Source organism: Podarcis liolepis, assembly GCF_965112155.1.
Source record: "Podarcis liolepis genome assembly, chromosome: Z".
NCBI lineage: Eukaryota > Metazoa > Chordata > Lepidosauria > Squamata > Lacertidae > Podarcis > Podarcis liolepis.
In genome coordinates this window covers 26,502,438-26,518,019 of record NC_139570.1, presented here as the reverse complement: position 1 = coordinate 26,518,019, position 15,582 = coordinate 26,502,438, and the positions used below count along the sequence as shown (strand labels likewise).

General features: G+C 42.7%; 1 protein-coding gene across 1 annotated transcript; it reads right to left on the bottom strand.

Annotated features, from left to right (window-relative positions):
* Window positions 1-2,994: 2,994 nt before the first annotated feature.
* Window positions 2,995-14,212, bottom strand: LOC310698324 (epididymal secretory protein 4-like). Its single transcript, XM_083485427.1, has 6 exons — window positions 14,068-14,212; window positions 9,676-9,803; window positions 7,985-8,052; window positions 6,503-6,595; window positions 4,457-4,558; window positions 2,995-3,206 (listed from the first exon to the last, which is right to left on the bottom strand). Exons 1-6 carry the CDS (start codon window positions 14,161-14,163, stop codon window positions 3,187-3,189), a joined length of 507 nt encoding a protein of 168 aa, XP_083341553.1. The 5' UTR covers window positions 14,164-14,212; the 3' UTR covers window positions 2,995-3,186.
* Between the last annotated feature and the right edge of the window lie 1,370 nt (window positions 14,213-15,582).

Sequence of the window (15,582 nt, the reverse complement as noted above, 5' to 3'; positions counted from 1 at the left end):
GGAGTCACTGGCCATACACTGAAAGGTTGTCAGTTAACTCCCCTGGGTTGCACAGAAAAGGGCCCTCGCTTGCTGCGTAAACAAACGTCTTGCAGTGCCCCCTCCCCGGATCCAATTAACCCTGATGTGCCTCAGTTCCCCGGCTGGGAGGGATACCGACCCAATGCCTAAGCCAAGGTCTTCCTGAAAGTGTTAATAAAGTTGTGGCCAATGTAAATCCCATAACACTTCATGAGTTATTCATTCCTTCGGGTGGTCTCTCAGGGGTCAGAGGGTCTCCGCCTGGGCATGCAATTAGCACTGATAGAAAATTTACCACAAAACCAAAAACTTTTTGGTAGCTAGGATTGCATGCGGTAACTGGAACTGCCACACAGTTGCAAACACAGCAGTTTAAGGAATGTACACTCCAAAGTAATCTTACCTCACATCTTTGCAAAAGGTGGGAGGGTGTTTTTTTGTTCTACTACAGTTTCTTGTATTGTAACTTGAGAAAATAATTTTAAAATATTTTCTAAAAAGTGTGTCAAATGACTCTTGTTGGTCTTGCTGAACAGTTTCTTTATGAGCCAGAACCCAAATGCAAAGACCGCTGACTAGTTGGCTGCCTTGGGAATGGTAACTGTGAGTTACACACAAGGTCGCTATGCAGCTAACCAAGACTCCAGAGGCTGATGCTCCGAGTCAAAAGGGAGCCCAGAGCAAGAGAGCATGGCTGTCCAGGTAAGCAACTCAGAGGTGTTCTCTTCAGCGCAGAGGGACTGGCCTTTATCCTGAGGGCTTTGCTTTCTAGAATTTCAAGCCATAACGCTTGTGGAGCCCTTTTCACAAGGACAGACAAGCATTGGATAAGAAGCATCAGCTATCACAGGAGGGAGAAGAGAAGCAGAGGTTGTGCTTTGCAAAGAAGAATTGGCTTGCAACTCTTGCAGAAGCCCATCTTTTCTCTCTTTACACATGTACATTTACATCTGTGATATTACACAGGTGCTGTTGATAGGAACAGCAGTCAAAGTAGATGGTGCACAAGGGGACAATTCCTCTTTCTTACCATTGGGTGACAAAGTCAAAAAAAAAAATAATCAATGAGGGCTACAACTTTAAAACAGAGTTTTAATGCGCAAAGCAGAGCAAAAGTGCTATACAAACCTAAGCCTGGTGAGGCAGTGTAACAGGACCGCCATTTTGTTTCTTCAGTGGTAGTCCTGCCTGGCTTGGGCAAAGTCCCACACACCCAGAAAAAGAAAAAAATGAAAGAGAAGGAGATTTGGCAGGATATTATCTTTATGCCCAATTCCCTTTAATTCTGCGTATGTGAGTATGTGACTGAATCCCATAGGTAATATAATAATAACCTGGAAGTGTCCCTAATTCGTTCTCTGAACATCCATCTCTGACAAATAGAAAGGGTCCCTCCAGAATGATGCAATTCCACAACGTGTCATTGGCACAACAGTGCATTAGTGGTGAATTTGTTTTTGACTGCCCATGCATCCTTCTGCTTTACTAATTGTTCTGTGATGTTTCCCCAGTCTTACCACATTATTACCATATGGAGGGACACAACAAAAGTGGGAACCCCCCTAAAGAGCCTCAGAAAACTTGTGAGATGAAAATTTACAGGATTTTAACAGGAAGTTGCAGGACATGCATGAGCTGGAAACAAAGGAGTACATGAACCCCAAAACATTTGCAGAAGCAAATGCTACTAATAGCAGGATTGAAAATAGTTGTGAATATTAAATAAGAAGGACGTCCAGAGAGTCCATAAAAAAGATAAATGGTAAATTACCATAGTCCTTTCGCAGAATATGCAGCTCTCATAGAAAATAAAAAAGGAAGGAAAGACGCTTTAGTCCCTTTTCCGATGAAGGTGTAAACGTAGTGGTGTAGACCACTTGGTCTACGCAACTGCCCCTGCACCTCTTTTCAGTATGTCAGCCAAGGAGTGCAAAAACACTGGGGTCATCCACATTTGTCACCAGACTGCTGTCTTGTGGGTTAGATGTGCAACCCATAAGGTAGTCTGCCGATTCTTGGCAGTACGAAGAAGAAGAACATCAAAACACCAAGTTGGGGGAGAGAGGTTTTGTGTCAAAGCAGTTGCTCCAGTTGTACCACTGATAACCAGTCTGGCACAGCTGAGTCTCTCAGGCCATAGCCCAGGGGTAGGGAATTGGAGGAATGCTGTTGACGTATTATATCTTGATTTATTAAAATAAATTTTATTAAGGTTTATAATGAAAAATTTAATATATTTTCTCTATTTTTAAACTAACTAATAATTTTATCCAGGTACAATAAAAACATGCAAAGTGGTAGGGTGTGTGTGTGGAGAAATTGAGGAGGGAGAAAGAAAGAAAGAAAGAAAGAAAGAAAGAAAGAAAGAAAGAAAGAAAGAAATTAAAAGAGAAAGATAGAAAATTAAGATTGTCTGCTATATAAAAACAATATTCACTTCATCCAACCCAATATCACACAAACCAAACATAGTATATCTTTTAATAAAAAAAAATTGATATTTTATTAGTTTTTTCAATTATAAAGTAATATAGTGGAACCTTGGCTCCCGAACGCCTTGGGAGCTGAATGTTCTGGCTCCCGGACAAACGAAAACCGGAAGTAATTGTTCCGGTTCTTTGGAATGTTCTTTGGAAGTCGAATGCCCAGCACGGCTTCCGCAGCTTCTGATTGGCTGCAGGAAGCTGCTGCAGCCAATCAGAAGCCTTGCCTTGGTTCCCAGACTGTTTCAGGAATTGAACAGACTCCCAGAACGGATTAAGTTTGGGAACCAAGGTTCTAGTGGAACCATTCCACTGTAAAGTGATACAAAGAGAAAGAACAAAGAACACAACTGTGTGAATGGGAAAAACATTATATTAAGATATAAAAAAATATATCAGCCTCTTGGCTACCACTGTTTTGCAGTGTCACGAAAGACGGCATATAAATTTGCCAATTAAAAATAAATAGATTAAAATAAAATTGAACACATTTCTGTCTTTGATGGTTTTAATTGGTTTTGATGGGTTTTCAATACAATTAAATGACTGACAGTGGCATTGATACACCATTTTGTTACATCTCTAGGGATGTGAGCCAGTTGATTTTCTATCCAAATGGGATGCTTTTACAAATTTGAGCCATATTTGCAGTCACACGCAACCCCAGGTTCCAGGATTTAACTCATGCATCCGGGCATGGAGCTGTGGAAGAAAAAAAGATAATGTCTCATAGGAAGATGTGGAATTGGGACCAGGGAGCAGAAACCTGGTAACTAGCTAATAGGGACACCCTAGCTGTATGGAAACCTCAGCGCTAATATACATGCTGATTCCTTCATACTCTTTCCTTGTAGGGAAGGTGTTCTAGCCATTTGATCATTTTAGGTGCTCTTTCTGTACAAGGAAAGTTGGCTTAAAAGAACCAGCAACCCTTTCCCCATTAATTCACAGGCAGGGTTGGCACCACTGCTGAAGCCCACACAGGAGTAGGAGGCCCATTGTAAGACCTTGTCGGTTCTGCTTCTGGCTATTTAAACTGCACTCTGCAAGTGGGTGAGTAGCAAAAGGAGCAAGGAGAAGAAAGACAACCTCCATTGCACACCTCGGCCACACTCATTCTGGGAGGTAGTACTGATTGGATCCAGAGCGAGAGGCAAGCAAATGAGCAGCAGGACCAATGGTGCAGAAGAGGTAGGCCCCTTTAGGAAGGGGAGCACATAGAGAGCGTGTTGCTCAAGCCTCCCTTCCCCAGAAAACACCCTAGAGCCCACACAGCTTACACTGCTGAGAGAAACTAACGTAACAAACGCTACAGCCTGGAACCAGGATATATTGAGAGATGCACTTTCCATCTGAAGTTGTTTGTGCTTGATCAGATCAATGGCCTCACCTCTGCTTTCTGATCTACCTCAGTCAGATGCCTGATTGAGGTAAAGGAGGCGGGTCTTTTATGTTCAAGTAGCCTGACTGTGGAATGTCCTGCTGGACAGATCTCCCTGGATCCATCACCAGTTGCTTCTATCAGGGCTATTTGGATTCACCTGTTCCATTAGACATACTACTCTTGATCAGGTGATGGCGGATGCAATTGAAGATTTTAAAAATACAGTATATATTTTTATCTGCCTTTCTTTTATTTGGCTGTTTGGCTGTTTTTACATATGTTGATTAATGCAATGTTCCTTAACTTAATCTAATTTGTGTTCCATTTTTAGAAAGGGAAGGAAGGAAGGAAGGAAGGAAGGAAGGAAGGAAGGAAGGAAGGAAGGAAGAGAGAGAGAGAGAGAGAGAGAGAGAGAGAGAGAGAGAGAGAGAGAGAGAGAAAGGAAGGAAGGAAGGAAGGAAGGAAGGAAGGAAGGAAGGAAGGAAGGAAGGAAGGAAGAAAGAGAAACTTCACCATTATTTACCCCAAATTGAGAAATAATAGGTCATAAGATGACAACTGCTCTTACCAGATCTGTGTAGATAGATAATCTTGTCCGCTGGCAAATCCAGGGATTTGGCGACAGCCTTGTATATGTCTATTATGTCAGCTGATGGTTCTGGTTCCCTAGCTTCAGATCCCAAAAAGATGTCACATTAAGAATTAGGATGAGGAAAGAGAGGGGGGAAGGAACAGACATATTTTGGGTTGGGAGCACATAGTTAAAGAGGTATAAGATAAAGCCTTATTTCCTGCTATCATGATTGAATGAAAGATTAATAAATATTTAACAAACTTAGTGGGAATCTAGTGAGCTTCATATCATGCAACTTTCTGAACAAAGCTCACAGAAAGCCATTTAGGTTATTTATCCTGCAATGTTAATCTGTTATGACCTTGGTTTGAGTACACAAAACCTGCATAATCCTGAAACCAATCATTCATTGTTGTGAGTAGTATTATTATGGCCTACCATAAATGAATGGATACTGGAAACATTCCTGGGGTAAAAGAGTATGCCTTTATGCAGAAAACATGTCTGACAAAATGTAATGTTATCTACCATAATCCCAGTTTCAGGGACCTGTTTTTATAAGTAGTCTTTCATGCTTTAATTCTATCAGTGCTTAATTGTTTTTAATGATGGCTTTTTCTATGTTTTTTCTTATTTTTAATTTGTAAGCCACCTTGAGTCTCTGTCAGGGAAAAATGTGAGGGTATAATTAATTAATTAAAGCATAGGATTCGCCACCAAAAGGATAGTAAAGGGACCCCTGACCATTAGGTCCAGTTGCAGATGACTCTGGGGTTGCAGTGCTCATCTCGCTTTATTGGCCAAGGGACCAGCATACAGCTTCCGGGTCATGTGGCCCGCATGACTAAGCCGCTTCTGGCGAACCAGAGCAGCACACAGAAATGCTGTTTACCTTCCCGCTGCAGCTGTACCTATTTATCTACTTGCACTTCGTGCTCTCAAACTGCTAGGTTGGCAGGATCTGGGACCGAATAATGGGAGCTCACCCCGTCACAGGGATTCAAACCACCAACCTTCTGATCAGCAAGCCCTAGGCTCTGTGGTTTAACCCACAGCACCACCCGCGTCCACCAAAAGGATGGACAGCTTTAAAAGGGGAACATGGACAGCCTTAAAAGGGGAACAGGCCAATAGAAAGTACCATTTAACCTACCACAACATTGCAGACACAATGTATAATAGCGCATGAATCTGTTCTAAAACATCTAGCTGTGCTGGCTGAATATATCTTTCAAATGCTAACTGTACCACAGCACTAAAATACAAAGGGTTGCTCACAACCTTGAAATCCAGGTGATGCAGATAGTGTGGAGCAGACATATTTCTGAAAACAGGTCAGATGCATTTTAATTCATAAAACCTTCAATGGCATATAGTTTATGAATGGCTTCTGCTTGTGCATGAAGCCAATTCATATAATGTATTATGCTGCTGAATATTCAGAATTTGAGAAAAGTGATCTAAAGTTCTTTTATAATGCAGCAGTGTCCAAGCCCCTACAATTCAAGATGATGCTCAGTCCATCTTAAGTCCTGGATCTGCTCAATGAAGGGATATGCAGCTGTCCCATACAGGGATCAAACCTACAACCTTGGCATTATCATCACCACACTCTAACCAACTGAACTATGGAGAATGTTTTGTAACAATGAAGGCTAATGAGCAGTACTAGCTGAAGCACCGGATTAGCGCCACGACTTCAAGCAAGTTCCATTTTCTTAGGTTTTAGCTCATACAGTTCATTCAAATGAATGTTACAAAACCAAATGCTGCCATTTTTCTTTTTAAAGAAGAACTTGGGAGAAGATGATTTGAGTGGAAATGAAGAAAGAGACATGTTTTCCTCTCCCCAACAACTTCATTTCCAGTTCAGATTGCACTTCAGTGAGTGGAACATTTCTGGTGGGTCTAAAGAAAAATAACCACTGTATTTTTATATTTTTAGTTGGCAGGTATACCTGACACATCCAATAGCACACACTCCTTGCAAACACACACACCACTGCACTCCCCCCCCCCCAAATCCACAATGGCACATACTATAAAGATGAAGGGCCTTCATTATTGTTGTGTCAACGAAAACCATGTGATAATGGCTGTAATCTGCTTTCACGAAATATAAGGTGCTCTGCCCTAGATGTGAAAAAGAACCACAAAAAATATCCTTTAAAGGTGCATATATCACTTTTCCCTGTACAGTTGCTAGATCTGATAGGTATGTAGCCTTTTGACTATATGCTCATTTTAACCATATGAACACCTATTTATTTATTTATTCATAAAAATTATATATTACAATTTTATAAAACAAAAAGCAAAACAGTTTACAACATTTTTCTAATATGTAGTTAGACTCACTGAACACACTGCACTCAAGTATATGCATGTTGACACCAAATAAGTCCTATGCCCAAGAGAAAAACAAGTAAGGACATTTGTATGTTGCCCAGCTAACTCTTCCAAAACAAAGGAGAAAAGTACCAGAAGTGCGGGGGGGGGGGGGTGTACAGGAACCCTCTAAACAATGAAAATTGTACAAGAAGTAATTTAAAAGTAGGCAAAACAAGACTGCATGCAAGATGAATAATATACATGAATAACTGGGATCTCCTTGACTACGTTGTTTCATGCTTCAGAAGAACAAAATGGCATAGCCTCATCTGATTTATCAAAACTGTGTTGAACTATGTTCATTTTAAATAGTGTAATACAATAAATAACCTTACCCATTTGAATGTCCATGGGCAGCCATTCAAAGCATGGGCCTCAAGAAGGGCATTCAAGATGTCTAGCTGCGCTGGATGCCTCTCCTACCTTATATCCTTTGGAGTAGGATGGTCCCATGAAGAACTGATTCTACTACCACCGCTACCACCCCACCCCCCACCCCCTGTATATGGGCAAAGACTTCATCATGCCATGTTTGGTTTGTTTTAGTTTTTAAACGTTTTATCACTTTTTGCAGCATCCTCAAAATGTTACTGGAATCAAAATGCTGACAAGCCATATCCCCTCCCCTCACTGAATCCGTATTTATCACTTCTCAGAGGAATCCAAAGTTTAAAAAGTCTCTTGCCAACAACCTATCTGTGATTATCTCAAGAAGAAGAAGAAGAAGAGTTTGGATTTGATATCCCGCCTTTCACTCCCCTTCAGGAGTCTCAAAGCGGCTAACATTCTCCTTTCCCTTCCTCCCCCACAACAAACACTCTGTGAGGTGAGTGGGGCTGAGAGACTTCACAGAAGTATGACTGGCCCAAGGTCACCCAGCAGCTGCATGTGGAGGAGTGGAGACACGAATCCGGTTTCCCAGATTACGTGACTACCGCTCTAAACCACTACACCACACTAGCTCTCAAGAACCGAGTTGCAATATTAAGCCCCCATTAGGAAGCCCTAACTGGTGGGGAGAGAGGTAGAGAGAGCAGAGGTGGTTTGAGAACAGATTGGTTTCCCATGGAGGTGGGTAAAATATTATAAATTCCCTCTAGCCTAAGGTAGGAATGAGCCACTTGTAGTTACCTTTTGTATATATTCCAGGCTTCTCACCTAGAGTAAATCGACTCACCATCTTTTTGCATTCATTATCTCTGGCAGGGGAAAATATATATATATATAAGATCAGAAAAGTGTCTGCAACAGTAAACATCCTCCCACCCCATCCATGCCTGAACCAACTGAAATTCTGGTGTGGGGAAGTCTTGTGAGTCTATGTAGGGAATTCCTTGCCAATCCAGTGCCCTCCCAATGTTCTAGACTAAACTTCACCAGCCCCAGCCGGTATGGCTGCATGATACAGAAACTAATAAGAACATGACTGGACTGGTTGGAGTTGATAGGGACTGTAGTCCAAAACATCTAGAGCAGCCTTTTTCAACCTTGGGTCCCCAAGTGTTTTTGCCCTGCAACTCCCATCCTCCCTGACCACTGGTCCTGTGAGCTAGGGATCATGGGAGCTGTAGGCCAAAAACATCTGGGGACCCAAGGTTGAAAACCACTGATCTAGAGGGCACCAGGTGTTTCTTGACTATGAAGCTCTGAAATGGTTCCACAGCAAATGGAATGCTCTTGAGTGTTCTTGCTACTTTTGGGCTAAGTTCTTGGGGGTTGGGTGTCTGGTAGAGCGTGAGAGTCCAGAGCACTTACATTTCAAGTGATGAGTCAATAAGTCCAATCCAATGTGGGAAATTGCTGGGCAGGGCCCTGGAGAACTTTTCTTTGGCATGTTTGCCCAGAGTTCTCTCAGAATCAGGCATGCTGATGCCTTCTGAGGCCTTATTATGTCAGGCTGGTCTGATAGCTCTTGAGAATGTGTGGAGCCAATAGACAGTGTACTGTACATTATCTAAAGGCCTGTTGCCCTATTCTGCATCTGCTTGCTCTTACAGGAAGGAGGTGAGAAGGACAGCCAAGGAAGCGTATATTTCTGAGCCTGACAAGTCCAGCAACATCACATCCTCTGACCTGGAGGGTAATGGGGGGTTGGTCTGCAACTCTCCTGGTATTGATTCCTTGCCCAACATGATGGGCAACACAAGTAGCTGCCTGGGGAATAGAGTTCTGGAAACTGTGATGGCTAATGGGGAACCCCACACAGAAAACATTTTGCCATCAAAATGTAAAGAGAAGGATTCAGGGGCGGGAGGAAGGTGCATGAACATATCTTCTTTCAACATGCATAATATTCTGTCCCTACAAACTTGCAGAATTGCAGCTGTCAAGACTCTAGAATTTTAGTGATTACCCCACTTCGAAAAGTGTATTCATGAATCTTGAAGCACAAAGAAAGGTGGTATCAAAGTACCGTATTTTTCACTCCGTAAGACGCACCTTTTCCCTCCTAAAAAGTAAGGGAAAGTGTGTGTGCATCTTATGGAGTGAATGCAGGGGGGGAGGCAGGCAGGAAAGGCCCCAAGAGCCGCGCGGCTCTTGCAGGCTTTTCCGCAGGACGGAGAAGGGACTGACGCGGCCAGTCAGTCCCTTCTCCCTCCTCGTACAAAAGCCTGCAGGAGCTGTGCACTTCTTAAAGGGTGTGCGGCTCCTGTGGGCTTTTCTACAAGGTGGGAGAATTCCCCCACCTCACGCAAAAGCCACACACTCTTTAATATTCTAATAAAAAAAAATTTCCAGATTTCCCCCTCTAAAAACTAGGTGCACCTTATGGTCAGGTGCGCCTTATGGAGCGAAAAATACGGTAATCCAAGAGAACTTACTGATAAGCATCTGTTACATAAACCATGTCTCCATTGCTTTCAGGCTCCACTGTAATAAGGCGTCTGTTGTAATGCGTTGGTTCACCTTTATCTATTGCCAGTGCAACGAGATTCCATCTTCCAGCCAACTAGAAAAAGAAGTTGGTATAGTTTGTTTTTCATAAATGCATCCAAGAAAATTAATCATCTTTCCACTTGCATCAGTCCAGGCAGCAATGCCCACTCTGTTTTTCCCCCTTAAGGCACCTCGACTAGTGTAAGATACCTTAGCTTGGAAGAATCAGAGGATGCAAACAGAACTCTCTCACATAGCTTATGACCTTCTTGGATCCTCTGTGCAAAGGGAAAATGGCGTCACTGATGTGGTGGCGGCCTGTTTTAGGATTTATGTATTTTTCAGCCATGGCAATAAAGGGAATTTTTACATCTCTCCAACCAGAGGTAGGTAAGAGCCATGTTATGTGCTGTGTGTCACTAATCCACTAATCTCTCTCTCTCTCTCTCTCTCTCTCTCTCTCTCTCTCTCTCTCTCTCTCTCGTGTGTCCAGCACACATACACACACAGCACCACAATTTCAGTGTCCCTCCCTCTTTCTATCTATCACAGAGTTTACATTTACTGGAAATGTGGTCTTTTTCTCTTCCCAGAAAAAATATGTGAAAAGTGTAAAACTGTTCCATCCTTTGTTCTAAATGCAACAGCAATTCCTTTATTCGACCGATAGTCAGAAATAAAACATTACACAATAATTATAAACTATAACATCATAGGGGTACATAAATAAGGTAGGGCCACAGTACTAGACCTCTCACAGATAACCCACATCAAGGCATTCAGTTATACGTTTCCGACACTTGAGTGCCAGGAAAAGAAATTTAGCCACTGACAAAGTTGTTTTCCCAGAAGATTTATTAAGCAGATATACTGTCTGCTTTCCTCTTTGTCGGGAACTGAGCTGGGGTAAGTATGGAGTTATAAGATACTGTCTTAAATCGTTGTAGAAGGGACAGCTCAATAAAATGTGCTCTGTGGATTCTACCTCACCCAAAGCACAGTGGCATAATCTCTGGTCATATGGGACTCCTCCATATCTTCCCTTCAGAACCGCCGAGTCAAGAATATTCAGCCTAGCCGCAGTAAATAATCTGCGGTATTCCACGTAGTGGATATCCACCAGGTAGCGAGCTGGAGCAGCCCGATACAACTGCTCCCCCAGAAACAACCCAGGTTTCACACGGGCTATGTCCTCCTGTCTGGCAATATCCCTTAATCTTTGAGCGATCACCGCCTTTGCATGGCTATACGTCAAGGACTCTATATAAAGGGAGGACAACCCGCACTTCTGCACTTCCTCCACTATCTCCCCTTCCCATGGAGATTTAAAGTTATCCCTCAGAATCAAGGGGGCCAAACCCACCGGTCTGAAACAGAGCTTGAGCCATAGCCATAACTTCGCTTTCAGGGCCACATACCTAAAGGCTTGACAGCCGGTTTCCAGTCTCATGATTGCACCTGCCACAGAAGGGGGGATCCTGAGTATGGCCCGGAGGAATTGGGTTTGGATAGATTCCAATTTTTCAAAATCCCTACGTGAGCCCAAGGCAATGCCCACCAACAGAAGAGGGAGGACTTTCATTTTAAAGAGTCGTAAGGCAACTTTGACAGTTTGTGCCTGTTTCTTGGAGTACAGGGTTCTAATCATCAGGGCTGCTTTGGATGCGTTCGAGGCTATGTATTCTCTGTGCGCCAGGAAGGACCTATTTGATCTTACAACCTGACCCAGGTATTTAAAGCAAGTGACCTGCTCTAAAGGAATACCATTAATTGACCATAAATTAGGTTTCAGTCGAGCAGCAAAGACCATTATTTTGGTCTTGGCATAATTTAGTTGGAGCTCATGTTGGATCTTATATTCATGAAGAGCTTGAAGCATCCTCCTTAATCCAATGGGGGAGGTAGCTAATAGGGCGGCATTGTCCACATACAGTAGGACATTCAAGGCTCGTCCTGCCAGTTTTGGTGGATGGAAATCAGCATTTGCCATATGCACCACTAGCGAATTAATATAGAAGTTAAACAGAGCAGGGGCAAGCAAACAGCCCTGTCTTACCCCCCTAGTGGTGGCAACCGGATTGGAGACTAGCCCCTTACTATCTATCCTAATCCTCAGGAGGGTATTTGTATGCAAATTAATAATCAGCAGGAGGAGGCTGCGGTCAATAGATGTCGCTGCCAATTTTGTCCATAGCTGGTTCCTGGGAATTAGATCAAAGGCCTGCTTAAAGTCTATAAAGGCGACGTGGAGGGCTTTTAGGCCATTGTCAGCGTACTTGGTGGCCAAGTGATTTAGGATTAAGATTTGGTCTGTTGTTGATCTTCCGGGGCGGAAACCTGCCTGTTCCTCTGCGATGATATTGTTGCTTTCCATCCAGGTCATTAATTTGTTAAGTAGAAATCTTGAATAGATCTTCCCAATAACATTTAGCAGGCTAATTGGTCTAAAATTGGCCGGGTCTGTGCGCGGCCCTTTCTTGTGAATTAACACAATCAGTGCAGAGTTCCAGTTTGGAGGAAATTGTGCTGTTTTGTTTATATAAGTAAAAAGAGCTGCTAGGGGTGGGCACCACCAATCTTATTGGCTTTAATAACATCTATGGAAATGAGATCGTCTCCGGGTGCCTTGCCCGCCTCAAATTGGCCTATAAGTGATTCCACTTCAGAGCAGGTGACAGGATCCCACTCTGGCAAGGGGGCCAAATCTAACCTTCCTCCGCTGGCTGCGTGAGCTGCATATAAGTCGGAGAAGAAGCTTTCCCAGGTGTCAGCTGAAATTTGGGGTTCTATCCTTGACAACAGTCTACCCAGATATTGAGAAATTTGGTGCCAAAAGGAGGAGGGATTTCTATTTTCTGCAGCTTTTAGAAGGTTCTTCCAATCATTTCTTTCTGCCGCAAGCTTCTTTCCCTTTAATAGTGCTTTATACCTTCTCTTGAGTTTCATAAGGTGACTAGTAGGTGCGGGGTCATTTGATGCCCTATATGCCAATAATTCATTATATAGGTTCTTCTTGAAGAGCCTACATTCCTCGTCAAACCACTTTTTATGAGAGAAATGGTTACTATTCATTACCGGGGTCTTAGCCAACAAAGGTTTTAGCAATTCTACTAAATTGTCATATATTGGCAGTGGCTCAGCTGCCTGGACAAGGGAGTCCCTTGTCTCTCGCAGTTGGTCAGACCAAAGGAGTTCATTTATCCATTGAGCCATATTGTCGTTCCATTTTAAGGCAGTGGGCCTCATCTGAAGCTGGTTATTTCTAATAGGCACACAGGAATAGGTAGCCAATTCTCCATCCAAGGTCAGAGAGAGTTCTAATGGAAAATGGTCACCTTTCCAGCCTCGTTACCACCCTAAACTTGGAAATTTTGGGAATTAGGTCTACTGATGTCCAAATAAAATCTATGGTAGAGGCTCGGGATCCTGACCAGAAAGTGAATTTGGCAGGGTAATCAGAACTGAGAGCTCCGTTTAGAAGGTGAAAATCTAAATGTTTCATTGTACTTAGAGGCTAATCTCCCCTCTATTGAATTACAGATTTGGTGTAGGACATTTATTTATTGGCTTTGCCTAAATTTAAACCCCACTGGTCTACTACACTTCGTATCGCAAGATACGACATTTTATCCATGGTATGATTATTTTCCACCTTGACATTTTGGCACCCTATGTTGCAAAATTTAGCAATTCCAAAAAAGAGACACACTTTCACTTTCGCAAGATTGAATATACTGTCTTCGACTGTACTTGAGGGTCGATTTCAAAAAAATTCCAATGGAAAAATGGTTATGTCCAGGTGGAGACGGCAGTATTGAGTCAGTGGCTCATGTACTTGCATTCTATTTATAATGATTTGAGGAGTGAGGTTATTATTCCTCTATTATTGTCTATGCCTGGTCACTTAACCATTGCAACTGTGTCCTTTCTTTTAGGTGATCAAGATGAGAGCAAAAACTGCAAGGTTTTTAGCGGGGGCAATTAGAATAAGATCTATTATTTGATTATTGATGTAAACCTCCAAAATGTATTTTTTATAGTTAAGTTTTTACCTCTTTCTTCAGTACATTTTATTTTATTGCTATGACTAGTGGCTGATGCAATAAAGATTCTGATTCTGATTCTACCTGATCATTCCCCTACTTTCAGGCAAGCAGCCAAAGGCAGGTGGGCATTGTGCCCCAAAATTCAAGGCCCCCAAATGGCAGTGCCAAATTGTTGCCTCGTTGTTGACTTGACGCCTTGAACTGTTGCAGTAAAAGGAGAAATTGAACATTGGCATTGTAAGGCACAAGAGCTTACACAAGAGGAGTATTGTAAGGCACAAGAGCTGTTACCTTTTGAACATCAAGGTCTGGCTGAATGTCGATGCTGTCTGAAGCTTGAAGCAAGTATAAGGAAGTCAACACCAAACTTAACAGCACACCTGTCATCTTTGCAATGGGCTCGCCTTTGCACAAGATTTCTTTCTTCCTTTCTTCCTTTCTTTCATGATGGCTTTTTATAACCTTCAAAGTTTATCTAAGCATATCCACCTATCCACCTCTTTGAAGCTAATTATTCACGGGGCAACAAGATAACCAGGTTATTTTCAGAAGAAATGGTTTCATCAGGACCCATATTCAGAAAGATCTAGCACACCATGCACATCACAGCTTGTCCCACTGGAAATCTGAAGAGTCAGTCTGTGACTGGAGCCCACTTCATGAATGGAGGGAATATTGCCAACTTTCAGTGTGTGGGGGTAAAAATGCTCAGAACTCTGAAGTGGCGTGGGCTTACTTTTAACGATGAGGTGGCCAAGGATTCTCAGCACACCCTCTTTTTAACAGAAGAAAGCATTGGTACAAATGCAAGTGGTGCCTAGCTTGCCATCAGCAACATGGAACTATTATGATTTGTTTTATATCTTTATTTTGCCATTCACATGCTTATTTATAATAGGGTTAGATGTAGGGGATGAGTGGTGTCAGCTTAAGCCTCATTTTTTCTCCCCTGCCTTCAGCACACTGGGGTTTCCAGTCACTTCATGTGGAGGAGGAGGGTGTGGGTGCCATTTTCCATTTTGCCTCAGGCGGCAAAATGTCATCTGTCGGCCCTGCTTAGGTGGGTATTTAGGTAGGTAGAGTATGCAGGTTGTTGTTCGTTCTAAGGTATTTTACTAGAGACAATTTTCACAATGTTAAAAATGCAAGTAGAATTTAGTTTACATCTATTAATATTCTGGGATGAGGGCCTGGAGCCTCCCAGACATCCTTGGCCCTCTTGGAGGTCACAAAGTCTAGTGCTCCACTCCTTTGCTGAGTCCAAACTCTCTTTTGTGGTCCGCAGAGTGACTGCCTCCACCACCTACTGAGCTGGAGAAAACCAGATGACTATCCTTGTATCGTTTTATTTGGTTATAGCTACACAGGACATGTGGGGTGAGATAATACTTCTGTTGTACTACACCAAGACACAGTATTAAGCATGTCTTTGTGTCAATCTCCGCAGACACTCTACACCTGCCTCTCAGACACTGGTTCCAACGAAGAGCATCTCATTCCTCTGCTGCCCAGCTTTTTTCTGCTTTTTTCTTTTTAGCCCTTGATGCTTCCAGGACATTCTTAGGAGCTTCCTCTCTCTCTATGGAGGGCAGGGTTATCCTTAAAAAAGTTATGCTGAGGGCGCATTTAAATCCTGTAAATGCTTCACTTTTGTTTTGGAGGGAATGTTTGAATCCCTTCATGTGATGTGTCATAGCAATGAATGGGGCTTCACACATGCACATATATAAATTCACACACCAGAGATACACCACAATGTCTCTGTGGAGAACAGGTCGGTGTTTGCATCTGCATAAAAAGAGCCAA